At 34.6% G+C, this 15,237-nt stretch overlaps 1 protein-coding gene and 1 long non-coding RNA gene across 2 annotated transcripts; both read right to left on the bottom strand.

The window, feature by feature from the left end:
• Positions 1-503: 503 nt before the first annotated feature.
• LOC120426775 (uncharacterized) lies at positions 504-1,059 on the bottom strand. Its single transcript, XR_005606751.2, has 2 exons — positions 828-1,059; positions 504-761 (listed from the first exon to the last, which is right to left on the bottom strand). It is a non-coding gene; the product is annotated as an uncharacterized LOC120426775 (long non-coding RNA).
• A 7,390-nt stretch (positions 1,060-8,449) lies between these two features.
• On the bottom strand, positions 8,450-13,572 carry LOC120426788 (protein PDF). Its single transcript, XM_039591565.2, has 2 exons — positions 13,358-13,572; positions 8,450-8,970 (listed from the first exon to the last, which is right to left on the bottom strand). The coding sequence occupies exons 1-2, from the start codon at positions 13,463-13,465 to the stop codon at positions 8,734-8,736; spliced, it is 345 nt and encodes a 114-aa protein (XP_039447499.1). The 5' UTR covers positions 13,466-13,572; the 3' UTR covers positions 8,450-8,733.
• Between the last annotated feature and the right edge of the window lie 1,665 nt (positions 13,573-15,237).

The raw sequence follows: 15,237 nt of genomic DNA, 5'->3' as shown, positions 1-15,237 counted from the left end.
TGTCACGCTAGATTTCGGTTTCGGACCACTGTGCAGTGATGGTTTACATAAAAACTAAATTTATGGGATTCGCTAGACCCTATTACTTACTTAAATACTTAACGGAAACAAAACGATCAAAAAGAACCCACACTACTCTTTAAATAAATGTTTATAAATCTTGAGATTCGAACTCACGACCATTGGTGTTGTGACGATTGAAATTTTCGCTGTAAAGTTTATGAATTTGATCTATGAATTCCAGTTTATAAAATAACTTTTGACCGAAAAATCGAGTGGCTTTTGCCTTAATTTGTACACAATATAATTTTTTTAATGGTTGATTTAATTGCGTTTAATTAGCTCGGCTGAATTATAAAAGACAACAAGCCTGACTGCTTTCTAACTTTAGAAACATAGGTTGAAATAGTGATATATTAATCCGGGTAAAATTTAATAATAGTGTTTTTATATGTGTCTTCGAATATTGAATTTCCGAATTTCTTCGTTATTAAAAAAAACTGTTCTGAGTGAATATCAATTTATTTCACAGTAATTAGAAATTTCTCAATTTTTCATTACGCTTGCAACGTTTAAACATTTTTCCGTTTTCTATTAACATTGGTCAATATAAACACATTCATTGTTTCTATTAAGAACTTTATCGTAGGGGCAACTGCAGCGTGCGGGAAAGCAAACTATAGGGCAAGGACGACCTTTGGTTTCACAAGTTCGCTCCTCTTGGCAAATACCACATGGATGATACTCCATGCCGGCTGGACCTGAATGTTTTTTTTTTAATTTAATTAATTGAATTTTACAAAATAATGACCATAATCAAAACTTACAATCTCGAGAAGGCTTCGAATATACACCAGCCACCAATGCGATGACGACAAATGCAATAAATATGAAGAACTTCATGATAATCTCGAGGCGATGTGCGATTTTCTGGTGCAGAAACAATTCCAAACTGGCATTGATTCCTTTGCTGCGGGTCCGTTTTATGCAGATTCGATTCCAGGTGCATTTTCATTATATAAAACGTTAACATAATACTGTGTACGACGATGAGTTCAAAACTCGGTTCAAACTGCAAAGTGATACTACTGATTAAGCATTTGGATAGAGATAACGAAAGATGATGTTATTGACCAGAGATAGTACACATCACTGCCGTTAAGAGGAAATAACTTTTTATGAAATTAATATTGCATGACATGTCGGCACACCTCTCCAAAAAGAAAAAAATAATAATAATTTTAGTAATTTTGCTCAAAGCAAGATATTGCCAAAAATGAGTCCATTCCTTAGCATCTCCGTTCGGGTGGCACGCGTTAGGTAAGTTTGTTTATTAAGTTCAGTCTAGTGGTTATAAAACCGACATTTGATTTGGCAGCTTGTTTATTATCGTCATTATCGTTATTATCGTGTGTCTCTGTTGAAAAGTATTCCTTAAAAGAGAACATAACATAACAAAAATAAAAAAACTAATTTTCCTTATTTAGTAATCGGGTTTTTTGGATTATTTAATAAGGAAAGGAGGCAAAATTCCTAGAATTTAGGAATTTGGTACTTTTTTTTTATTTCAGTGTCCCAAAAAAGTTGGAACGGTAACTTCAACTCGCTGGATCTCGGGCATAATTCAACCAATCGGGACGATTCTTGTTTCCAGAGATTTGTAAGAATGTCTAGATGATCCTAAAATTTTGCAGAACTTGATTTGAACAAATCTTTAATTTCTGCGACCGAATACATCGTTCCAACTTTTTCAAAACGACTGCCTCCGCGGAATTTTTGGCGATTTTTTTACACGCGAAAAAAAAAGTTGGAACGATGTTTTTGATCGCAAAAATTACAGATTTGATCAAATTGAGTTCTGCAAAATTCTAGAATCATCTAGACATCATAACAAATCACTGGAAAAAAGAGTCGTCTTGATTACAGTCCAGACTCGATTATCCGAAGGCCTCGGAAAAATTTCACTTCGGATAATCGAAACTTCGGATAATCGAATCACGGAAAAAAATTTTTTTGGCTGTCTTATTTTTGATTGTCGAGCTTAAGTATGACCCCTAAACTACGCTAAAGTGATTTACATTTTTTTTAATCGAAGATGGCGGCCAATATGGCGGTGACGAAATATTGAAAAAATGCATTTTATTATTTAAGAGCGTGTCCACGAGCAAAGCATACCCATCTCGCATCGACCTCACCAATCTGCCTAAAATTTCCAGGGGTTGTTTGTACATATAAAACTAGCATCTGGCCAAAATATGAGCACTCTAGGTCAACGGGAAGTCGGTCAAATCGGGACACAAAGTTTGAAGGTTCAAAAACGTCAAAAATCTTAAAAAGGCTATAACTTAGGCAAAATTCAATTTATTTTCAAAATTCAAAATGCATCTGAAAGGGCTTAAAAAATGCAACAAAATGCAGGGAGAAATGTGTCTATTTAATATGTTAAACTGCCTTACCCAAAGCGTTCTCTGTCTCAGATGGTAGTCCCGGATGTCCCCTACAAGCTGCAGGTCGAACCGAGTTGATATCTGGATGGAACACTTTTTCATTTGAGTTTGAAAATTATGCTATTTTTTCACTAAAATGCCAATTACTCCCTTTAGTTTTAACCAATTGGGATGCTCTATCCTGCATTTTGTTGCATTTTTTAAGCCCTTTCAGATGCATTTTGAATTTTGAAAATAAATTTAATTTTGCCTAAGTTATAGCCTTTTTAAGATTTTTGACGTTTTTGAACCTTCAAACTTTGTGTCCCGATTTGACCCACTTCCCGTTGACCTAGAGTGCTCATATTTTGGCCAGATGCTAGTTTTATATGTACAAACAACCCCTGAAAATTTTAGGCAGATTGGTGAGGTCCAAACGACGTCCCATACAAAGGGGTATGCCCTGTTCGTGGACTCGCTCTTAAAAAGCAATCAACTATTCAAATTTGACTAAAATGGGGTCGCAGAACTCGAATTTGATGTTTAAAACAAAAAAAAGAAAAAAACGAAAAAAAACATTTTTTTGTTCGTGATTCGATTATCCGAAGTCCTATACAAACCTTCGGACAATCGAACTTCAGATAATCGAAACTTCGGATAAACGAGGCTTCGGCTAATCGAGTCTACGGTTTTCAACAGATGTGCGGAGTGTATAGAGGAGAGAACTTGTGCAACTTCAAATCAAATTTGTATCTTCAAGTGCTATCCCCCGCGCTGTGGCTGTCTCCGCAACAAAATTCTAAACAGTGACAATGTTTGTGTTTCTAAGCGTTACCATTAAAAAAAACTTGAAATTTGCAAAACAATCAATTTCGCTTGCGGACTTTCTTCATTATCGAAAGAGAGAGGAGGCGAATCACGCAAAAGAAAATCGCTCCCGAAATTCTCCTAGGAAATCAGTCTGCTGATGATTTTTTTTTTATAAATTAACTTGTCAGCACCACTTAAAATTATTTATTTCACTTTGTTTACACACATTGCCCATCTACAAAATGTGACAGGTCATTTTTCGACGTGTAACGTTACACTTGTAGTGTAGTAGTGAAAAAGATGTTCCGCCGAATAATCAAGATAATGATTTTTTTAGATTCCTCTAACCGATCTTTCGTGCGCGAGAGAAGAGAACCATGCTCCCTTCGGATTTTTTCTCTTGATGAACATCCAAAGATTTGCTTTTGATGATGACTATTGCATCGAACAGAACACTTTTCACAAGCAGAGTTGTGTCTTTTATTACCTGTAGACGTCATGATAAGGCTCGACCACCATTGCAAACCTTGTTGTAAATTTGCTTAAAAAAGAAGATTGGACCAAATTTTTGCTGAGATATAATCTCGGATAGAAAAACAAGCAAAAAAAAGTTTATTTGAGTGTCAACTAATAGGGGAAATGTGCCCATATCCGTCACACTAAGCTTATCGATCTAAACTCGTCACATTTGCAGTTTGTTATTTGAGCTATTGATTACTTTGAATTAGTCAAAAACATTTTATGAGAGTTGTAATTCATGATGAAAGTTTTGATAAGCTGATAATAGGATTGTGCCGAGAAAGATTATATTTCCTCTAGCATCCAATATTCATTTAAGATATCTGGGATTTAACTAATGTTCCATTTTATGACTTTGAAGATCGTTGCTAAGATATTCTTACCTGAATATTGGACGAGTTATAAAAAACAAAGTAATATTTATAAAAAAAAAATCATCTGACCTCGTCTAACCGAATTCTATACATTTATTTTATTTATCTCTAATAAAATTACATTCCAATTAAAAAATTCTGGAAAAAAGCATGCTTGGGAAATAAAATACTTGGAACCAAGCTACTTCGCTTAAGATTGGTTCACCGTCAAAAAATGATGAATTTTAGAAAAAATTGTGATTTTTGAAAAAAATCGAAATTTACATAAAACTTATTTTTTTATGTAAAATTAAATTTGCAATCAAAAAGTACGAAAAGTACCTTTTTGATAAAGTACCCCGTTTCCAAGATATAGTATTGATTTTTTCTATCTTTTTTAAAGGTTGCGGACACAAACACTAAAAGAAGCAAACATTTTTTTAATCCTTCAGAAAAAAATAATTCCACTTTTAAAATGCTGAACCCGTCAGCAATATTTTTTTCATTTTTCTCTCAAGAAACTAAAACGAATGTTCATTGATTTTGAGTTCAGAACAATTGGGTACTACAATTAAGCTTAAATTTGTTATATTATTATTCACAACGATAAAGTTTTTTTTTCTGAGTACAGTGACCCTTTGTACAACAGCTATGGATTTAAAATGGATTTTTGAATCAATTTTAAAAAATTAACCTTGCGACCCTTCTTGAAAATTAACCTTGCGACCCTTCTTGAAAAGGTCCTACTTGACAGCTCGTTCCAAGGGGACCATAGTTGATCCATCGAAAAAATGTTGTCTTTTCAATTATTTTTTTTTGCATTAAAATGAAAAAAAGTATTCATAGATGATTTTTAATCGTGTTTTTACCGTTGTACATAAAACTTTACGTAGAGCTTTTTTAGAGAGAAATTTTGAATGTATTATCACTTGATAATGTTTTGCGTTACATCACCAAAATTTTCACAAAGTATCGCAATTTTTTAAGCTACTAAGATTTCCATAATTTGCAATATGGGTTTACAAAATTTGAATGTATGTTTGAAGTAGAGGTGGGCAAAACCGCTCTTTTTTAAGAGCCGCTCATTTTCGTTCGCGCATTAAAAAGAGCCGCTCTTTTGAAAGGCTCTTTCGCTCTTTTTCAAAATTTGGATGAAAAGGTTTTTTTTAAGAATCGTGTGATTTTATAAGTTTTTTCTCATTGGAATTTTATAAGTTATTTGGTAAAAAAAATAAAACTGAAAACGAAAAGATGCCCTTGAAAAACAAACTCGAACCTTAACATTCGAGTAATTGGATGGCATCTAAACTTAAATCTAGGATGCTGGAAAAAATGCTATTAATTTTAAAATTGGGTTTATTTCTGCAAGAATTGAACTAATGCTGAAAATATGCTGTGAACTCTTTTCTACATTCTGATTTAATCGATAAAGTCTATAAACGCTAAAGTTTAATCGGACCAAAGCACTTATTTTTTTTTTCAAAATTTCTTAACTATTCAGTAGATTTTTGGTAATATTTTGCAAATTATGCAATTTGAAATGCTCAAATTTCTATTCCGGTAATACTGTAATGTAGAATCAGTTGCACAATGAAAATTTTTTTTAAATTTTATTTAGAAAATCAGTTACTTTTGGGATTAATTTTAATAAGCATTGAAATATTTAAAATTACATTTTCAATTCTCAAAAACAAATGTAATACTATTTTTTTGTAAATTCAATAAATTATATTTATAACAAAAATCATGCCATCTTGAAACGGTTCTTTCAAAATACCGGAGTTTAAAAAAAGAACCGCGGTTCTTTTTTTTTGTGAGCCACGGTTCATTCGCTCTTTTCAGTGAACTGCTCTTTTTTGCCCACCTCTAGTTTGAAGCATGCAAATTTCGCTTTGTTTTATACCCATATTGCATATTTAGAAAATTTGAGAATTTCCGAAAAAATACTGTATTATGTGAAAATTGTAGTATTTTCCAAAAATACTCTAACAAGCTAAAAAAGGATACAAATTTTCGCTCCGTTTGGTACCCATATTGCAAATTATGCCAATTTGAGTACTTTCGAAAAAATACGGTATTTTGTGAACAATTTTGAGTATCTATTAGGATGTAACAAAAATGACTTTTTGGCGGGCATTCAAGGGTTTGTTCCGGTGGGCATACTAAGCCCAAATCCAAAATATGAGCTTGATTGGACGTAACAGGAGCTGGCGCTCCGCCATTCAATTTTAAATAAGATTTAACCCGTAAAAAAAGATTTTTTCAAAAATGTCACTTTTTGAGGCACTTTGGCCATTGAAGCGATTACCAAAAACATCACTGGCGTGTAGGCTAGGTCCTTGCGCATCTTTTGATATATATAACATTGAAATTTGGAGCAACCTGGAGCTCGGTACAGACCATCAAAGTTTGGCATTTTTTCGAAAAATCGGTCCCGGCAAAAAAGATATGCGTCGCGCCTCGCGAGGCCCTAGACGCCATTTGATTTTGCCGGGCCCGATTTTTCGAAAAAATGCCAAACTTTGATGGTCTGTACCGAGCTCCAGGTTGCTCCAAATTTCAATGTTATATATATCAAAAGATGCGCAAGGATCTGGCCTACACGCTAATGATGTTGAAAATAAACGCTTCAGTTGCCAAAATGCCTCAAAAAGTGACATTTTTGAAAAAATCTTTTTTTACGGGTTAAATCCCATTTAAAATTGAAGGGCGGAGCGCCAGCTCCTGTTACGTCCAATCGAGCTCATATTTTGGATTTGGGCTCAATACGCCCACCGGAAAAAACCCTTGAATGCCCGCCAAAAAGTCATTTTTGTTACACTCTAGTATCTATACTTTGAAACTAACTAAATTCTCAAAAAACTATATTCTAGTAAATGCATTGAAAAATTGAACATGATATGGTTGGATTAAGTCGATTTTAGAAAGATTTTAAAAATGATTTATCGTCCATTATCGTAGAATTATCGAAATAACGTTAACGATAGATTATCGTTAACAACCTTGGATGATACCAAACGTGCAATCTTCGAATATTTTTCATTTACCGAAGTCCCAGAGAGTTGGGTCCTAAAATGAAGCTTAGATTGCTGATATTATTTTTTTCATCGTTAAAGCTTATTTTTCTGAGTACGATGACCCTTTGTTCGACCACAGAGAGTTTAAAATGGCTTTTTAAATCAATTTTGAAAAATTAACCTCGCGGTCCTTCTTGACAGAAAATTCCTATACCTGACAGCTCGTTCCAAGGGGACCATAGTTGATCCATCGAAAAAATGTTGTTTTGTCAATTTTTTTTTTTTTGCAATAAAATGAAAAAAAAAAAAAGATCAGAAATGGTTTTTAATCGTGTTTTTTACCGTTGTACATAAAAATTTACATAGGGCTTTAGTACCCAATTGCTCAAATGAATTTCAGGACAGTAAAGAAGCAAACAAAAAGGTTTTAAGCCACAGAGGTTTTAGTGTGTAAAGTGCGATTACTTCAGTTATCGCCAACCCAAATGCTTAATCAGTGTTAATCACTTTACTGTTTATACTAACCGTCCTACGAAACTAGATCAGTTGTTGGATGACTTCGTTTACATAAACTTACGCACGTGTGACCAAAATTAGGGACGTATAAAATGAGTTTCCTGAGATGAAATCGTTGTCAGTGTTAAATAACCACCAGAAAGGAAATAGGTACCTCACTTGTTGCTTCTAAGTTCAAAATGAAGCACTTCATCTTCCTGGCATTAGTCGTCACCGTTGCCCTGATAGCTGATGTTTCTTCTAAACCTTCGCGGCCAAATTGTAAGTATTTAATTTTTATTAAGGCGACAAAGTAAAGGGTGGTTAAAATTTTCGACTTTAAATAAACTTGCAGGTCCCGACAGTCTGGTATTCTCACCGTGTGGTGTGTGCCAGGAGGAGCGAACGTGTGAAACCAAGCATACGATTTGCCCAATTATATGCTTTCCCGCACGCTGTGGCTGCCCCAATGGAAAGGTCCTGAACAGAGAACATATTTGCGTTGCTCATTCTGAGTGTTGAAATAAGCTATGATTAAAGATTTGGAGGTTTACTTATTTCGTGAAAAATAAATGAATTGAAAAAAAGCAAACGAAATAGTTTCTCGTAATTTCGTAGCCGGCCTGTGGAAAACTGTATTGGTTAAACATACACTTTAAAAAATATACGCACTTCCAGTACAGAAATAGCCAAAGTGATTTAAAATAAGCTGCAAAAGTATAAATAAAATCACAAGTTTATTTAGATGGCGCGTGGGCAGAGATGAACAACGTGATCGAAACAATAAAACCTAGAATCATTTGCCCACTCATAAACAAAAACAACACCATTATTCAACCAAAGTATCTTTATTTAAACATTCTTCATCTTTCTTAAACATCAATATGGATTTGCGTGCATCATTCTTTTCTTGACGTCACTCTTATCTAATGCAGAAGAACTAACGAACGAACGAACGAAAATTGTCAGTGGCATTCTCGGGCAGGGTGGTATTGTATTGGACACGTGGTTTTGCGCGAATTTGAGATCATAATTTGATTTTTATTTTTAATTTGAGAGCTTCAGTGCACTCCCTGCTGAAAATTCCTGCAGCAGCACAACCTATGAACCACCCTATTTGCCGGCGTTGTTCATGTCCTTGGGCAGACTGAGCAGTGAGTTGATCAGCTCGGAGTTCCGTTTGCTGTACGGATTGTGGGACATGGTGGCCGCGGGACCGCCGGCGCTTTCCGTCTGGTAGCTCGGGTAGAAGCACGGCCGACACGGCGGCAGGCTGTAGATGTCGTTGGACGCGACCAGCGACGAGGCCGATTGGTTCGCGAGCCATTCCGCGAGCTGCCGGATGTAGGCCTGGAAGAAGAAGTCGAACATGAATAAATGATTTTTTTCGTATTTAAAGAAATAATTCTAGTGTTTTTTTAAAAGCTTCAATAAACATATGAAACACAATAGCTTACAGGAAATCTTAAAAAACACTAAAATTACAGGTTAGTCAGATTATCACAAAAAAAAATCTAATTTCCAAGTCTCTTTGTCTCTTTGTGTTGTAAGATCTTCAAGCTATATAACTCATCGAACAGGCCTTTCAAATATCTTTCTAAAAAAAATATGTGAGTGGCTTTCTAACAGAAAACACCTTCCAAGATATTACTTATAACAGTTTTTTTTGCTTGTTTAAAACGTCAGCTGTCATTTTTTTATTGAGCTTTAAAAAAAATAGTGCAGACTACTGAATTTTACTAGATGTTGATGAGGCGCATGTAATTCATTTTTTGCAGGTTTTCATATGAATTCTATGCAATGAAATCCAGAAACAGGATTGACGTTTCGAAACAACAAATAGTTTTATTTTTTCTTTCAAAATCTCACACAAACATTTACAAATGACTATGACTCTCCGGGGTCCAGAAATAGTAAATTTAAATGAAAACTTAGCTGGGGTGGACGAAAAGTAGCGAGGGTCCACCGATGCATCATATTTTCTCAATAAAATGTAAAAAATAAAATTCCACAAATTTATTTCCAGAGCTTGCATTGCAACTTTCTTTTGTTTGCGTGAGTTGAAATTCAAAACAGGTTTTGTTAATTTATTGAAATTGATTTTTGCATCAGTTGACCCCTTGACCAATTCGGTTTGTCATTGTTGGGCTGCAGTCCTTTTAATGAACGCCCAGTTACCGAACAAGTACTGTACATCCAGTTTCAAATCGGGATAAATGTTAAGCAGGCATTACAATACGAAAAACAAACAAACAAACGAGGTTGCCAAACTTGTTTGCGCCAAACTCGCAAATAACTCAAAATGTATGAAGGCTGACGTTTCTGTAAACAAATGCAGGCAAACAAACAAAGCAGGCAAACTGACAAACTGTCAAAAAGTGCGAGTTTGTTTGTTTTTCATAGTCTAATACCTGCTTTATTAAAACCAGCAAATCGACGCCAACATTTCAAAAAGCATCATGTACAAACCATGCGTTTTGAGAAAAACGCATTTGAATGTTGAGCATCCATTTTCAATTCCCATTTTAATATAAAAGCAAAATAAGATGTTCTAATAATAACAAACGATGAAAAACGTTGCTTTTATTGATACTTGTTCATCCAAATTCAATAAAACATTATTTCCGTAATTTTATTTGAGTTAAACAAACATAACACCTTTTGAAATCACCAACGTCGATATCACCCTGCTGTCATTGAGGGGGGCGCTTTGTTATGATTCGTTTTTCTTCGCCGAATGTACATGGCGCTTTGTTCATGATGCTTTTTTTTCGTCACGAGGTTTATGCAGTCTTTTGTTTGACAGATTGATAGGGCTATATAAACAGGGACTGCTTATGGCAGAGATTTTGTTTATGTTACTTTATTTAAAATCATTATTAAACAGACTTAACTGAAGTAACTTTTGCTCATTTTTGGTGGAGAGGTAGCTTTTTAGGAGTACTTTCAGAATATGCAATAACCCAGAAAGTGTCAAAATGTACATGATGCCTTTTGAAATGTTACCGTCGAAATGTCTGAAGTTAACCTCTCAGCCTGCATAAAGTTCGTGTTAAAGGATTATTGTTATAAAAAAATGTAATCATATTTTTATGCAAATGTTTGTTGATAGTTTATTTATTAAAAAAAAAAATGGCAAAACTAAAAAAAATGACCTAAATAAAGTCCCTGCAATAATAGTTTAATTTAAATTAATGTAAAGATTCCATATTTATCAATATTTTACTAAATCATTAATTTTTACTGTAATTAAATGTTTAAAAGTAAAGTTGTTGAAGAAAAATTATAAAAGGAAACGAATTTAAATGCCAATTTAAATCATATTTTTTATGCATTTTAAACGAGAAGTATCACATAGTGCTCCAACATAAATTCAGCAATGCTGCTGTGTGTGTGTGGTCCAATCCAATACCCGCTGGCCGGCAGCGAAATTATGGGAAAGTATAATTTGTATCAGGCTTTGTTTATGCTGATACAGCTTATCTCAGTCCCGGGTATTAGGTGGTGATAGCCCTCGCGCTGCTTCCAATGACCCATTTCAGAATGACAGAGCTCCTTGCGGTCCAATTCCGAGGTCATTGGGCATTGTCTGGCCCCGCCTAAACATAGAAGCAAGAATCAGAAGGAATCTCGATCTATCTTTAAACTTCCAATCCCATAATGCAAAACAGGGATTAGCGCGTATTTAATAATGATCAGAAAGTATGCAACAATTGAAAGATTCAGTTTGGATAGATCTCACCAATTTTCTGAAACATCCTTTAGTGTCGTCGCTTTAGTCCTTTTTGCAGCGTCGGTCTTCCAGCTGCGGGTCCTCAATCACGAGCAGTTTGAGCTTTCTCATGCTGCTTCGGAATACATCCTGTCGTCCTAGTCATCTTGTGGTAAACAAGACCACGAACAAAAACTGGATCGACCACAAAACATACAATTTTTACCCTAAAACAAAATTATCGCGGCACGCGCAAACCGTTGGAAAAGTCTGTGACAAAACATAACCGATTGCTAAATCTGATTTACAGATTCCTCTATCGTTTATTTGGCAACCCGGCTCGAAAGCTCTCCTGCAACAACCGCCCGAGCCCGCGAGCTTTTTGACAGCTCCCGTGGGAACAAAAGAAAACGAACGTCGCTACGTGGGACCGCGCGAAAGCTCCCGTAGATGAAAAAAAAACAAAAACAAATCTTTGCGGGCCGGTACACAAAACTGTCTTTTTTCGACGAAATTCAAGGGAAATCCTTAGAACTCGATATTCTTCCACTACAACGCGTTGTTATTAATCATTATCATCACTTTTATACATATTTTATGGACCGAAACACGCAAAAAATACAAAAAGACGCGGAGTAAAAATAATGTCCGAACACTCACGAGCAGTGCTATCAGTGCTCCCAACATAAATTCAGCAATGCTGCTGCTTCCAAAATATTAAATTTCTAAAAAAACACTTTGTCACATTTAATGAGAAAGGTTCTTAATAGTCAGAACCCGATGCCTGCAGTTCTCGTTACAGTTTATATGGAATTCCAATAAGAATGTAACAGAAAAATTAGGCTTCGGGTCCAACCTGTTAATAGTTTAAATCGATAATACAATTTTTTAGTTGAAAATTTAGAAAAAAAATATCCCTTAATTTTTTGGAAAATTATAAGGAGGGGACAAAAACTAAAATAAAATTTCAGTGACCTAATTTAACAAAAACATGTTGAAAGACAAACAAATCGTTGCGATAAGAATATCAAAATCAAATAATTGAACATTTTGACATAGAAACATATAATTTTGAATTATGCAAAGGATTAAAATTGTCAAGAAATTTTTTGTTAGATTTTGTTAAAGAGTTAAAGAGACAAGACAACATTTTTTTCGATGGATCAACTATGGTCCCCTTGGAAAGAGCTGTCAAGAAGGACCTTTTCTGTCAAGAAGGACCGCGAGGTTAATTTTTCAAAATTTATTGAAAATCCATTTTAAACTCTTTGTGATCGTACAATGGGTCATTGTGCTCAGAAAAATAAGCTTTATCGCTGTAAACAATAACATCAGCAATCTAAGCTTCACTTCTGGACCCAATTGGGTACTAAAGCCCTATGTCAATTTTTATGTACAACGGTAAAAAACACGATTAAAACCCATTTCTAATCACTTTTTTTTATTTTAACGCAAAAAATTTGTTTTGACAAGACAACATTTTTTCGATGGATCAACTATGGTCCCCTTGGAACGAGCTGTCAAGTAGGACCGCGAGGTTAATTTTTCAAAATTGATTTAAAAATCCATTTTAAACTCTTTGTGGTCGTACAAAGGGTCATTGTACTCAGAAAAATAAGCTTTATCGCTGTAAACAATAATATCAGCAATCTAAGCTTCATTTTAGGACCCAATTGCTGAATTGTACGGATATACTTAGCCAAAATTTCCAAGCGGAGCTTTAAATTACAAAATAAGTTTTAATCCGTTAAGGTTATTGTTAACTGATTATTTCTGTGATTTTTTCTAACATGAGGAGCGTGTAGCAGGTTTTATCAGATATTCAGTTGAATGAAACACTTTTTTGACTAATTCGTCTAAATTATTAGTCATATGAAATATTATCCAATCGATTGTTTCATTTGGCTTGGCCTGAACCAAAATTTAACGAATATAACAGTCTTCACACGCAGGAAATAAAAAAAAATATTCCTAGAACTTCCAATATATTCATCACTCATTTACACACTGCACTACAAAACTCACTTCCTTATCCACTGCCAGCCTGTTTTCGTCGTCGTAGGATGGCATCGCGATGCTCACTCGCAGACACAGACAGAACAGCACGAAGCAGATTCCACTGACGTTGACCATTCTGTTTATTCTTTGCTGGAAGCAATAAAACTGAGAATAATCCTCGGTAGAGCTAGTCCTGTGAGTGTTGGTAATCCTTGGCGTGATGAAGCACTGATGAATTTCCTCCAACATTCGCGACATTTTATACCAAAAAGAGTGATACTCTATAGAAGAACCTGCCCCACACGGCTGGTGACCCCCCACGTGGCCATCGGGGCGCCGTTTACGACCGTTGTGCGTCGTCACATCCCTTCATCGCATTGTCAATTACAGGTGTACGACGAATGCAAACGGAGAAGGAATGGAGAAAAGAAATTAATTTAGTTTTGTGATTATCCCAGCAAACATTTAAGGGATCGAACGAAACCACGGTGCTGCTGCTCTAATTTAGAGAACTGATTGTTTGTTACGACGAGTGTATACCGAGCGGTAATATCGAACTTGATATCCGAGCAGAAAATGTGACCAACACGTTTCTAATTAAATGCAATGCCTGTGTAAGACAGGTTGTTTAACAAAACAAGAGTTTAGCGTTGCAGACGACATATCGCGCCCTTTAAAGAGTTTCATGTCCTTCATGGATCTTTCTGGAAGTATCTTGCTTTTGTAATAAAAGCATGGGAGGATGGATCAACCCAAATATCTGTTCAATACTTGAAGTTTATAGGAAGATGGAGTTGATGGATGTGTCAAAGGGGGGTCCCTCGTAAAAATAACATCGAAGCAGTCATAAAATTACGCAAACCAACTTCATTCATAAATTCCATTCATTGACGTAATTATGACAGTATTTTCAGCGATTTAACGATCATCCAGTTACGCATGTGTTTTATGCTAGATTTGTTCAGTGAAAACAAATTTCTGAGGATAATTGAATTAACTCTGTACAAATCTACACATTTTTTAAGGAATCTTGAAAAAAAATGTATAAAAATGATTGCATAATTGTAGTTCCAATAATGATTAATCTAAATACCGTAAACCGGGGTGACTTTGATAGGATTTCAATTTGATTTTGGAATATTTTCCAACAGGTAAGGGTTTTCTCAAGATTATTTCTTTTAAAACATGTACTGGGGTAGGCCACACAAAATCCATGCACTTTTTTGGTGAAAAAGATTTTTCAATATTGTTTAGAAAAATCGTTACTTTAAAAATTCTTAGTTTAAATTCCGGGGTGACTTTGATAGTCATAGTTTTTCTTGTTAAAATCATATTTAAGATGTTAAAACTTTATTTGTACGTTAAATGTACCATCACTAAAGAAGCTGATATAGTTTTTAAGAAAATAATCAATGCTTATATTTAGTTAACTAAGTTTATAATCTTTTTAACAAAATACAAATAAATTTTCAGGTAAAATGTTTAAAAGTCGGAATTTTGCCTGAAATTTGTTAAAACTAGTTTTGTTTACAAAATTATCGATTTATATTGCATTTTATACTGAATTCGAAGAACGAATCATGAGTTTTCACATTTTACGTGAAATTTGTTCAACTGAAATTGCCTATAAATTTGGAGATTTTTTTTATTGTGTTTCAAAAACACATATTATTTATTTTTTACAAACTTATTTAACCTTCTCCTAGTGGAAAATTGTCCAAAGAATCCGAAAATGCATTCCGTTTTCCGTTTCAAAATCATGTTCATTGAGAAAATCATTTCACTTAGAGAAGTTTGAAATAATGACTTTTTAAACTTTTCAAAATTTTATGAAAAGTTTTTCTTGGGGTACTTTGAACACTTCTCTACCACGGTCAGTTTGATTCTAAACCATTCCGTACGTTTTT

Source organism: Culex pipiens, chromosome 3 (genome assembly GCF_016801865.2).
Source record: "Culex pipiens pallens isolate TS chromosome 3, TS_CPP_V2, whole genome shotgun sequence".
NCBI lineage: Eukaryota > Metazoa > Arthropoda > Insecta > Diptera > Culicidae > Culex > Culex pipiens.
This window is presented reverse-complemented; position numbering and strand designations above follow the sequence as displayed.

Coding starts and splice junctions, on each gene's coding strand:
- LOC120426788 (XM_039591565.2), bottom strand. CDS start 13,465: ATGGTCAACGTCAGTGGAATCTGCTTCGTGCTGTTCTGTCTGTGTCTG. Junction 8,971..13,357: donor GGCTGGCAGTGGATAAGGAA/GTGAGTTTTGTA, acceptor TTCTTCTTCCAG/GCCTACATCCGGCAGCTCGC.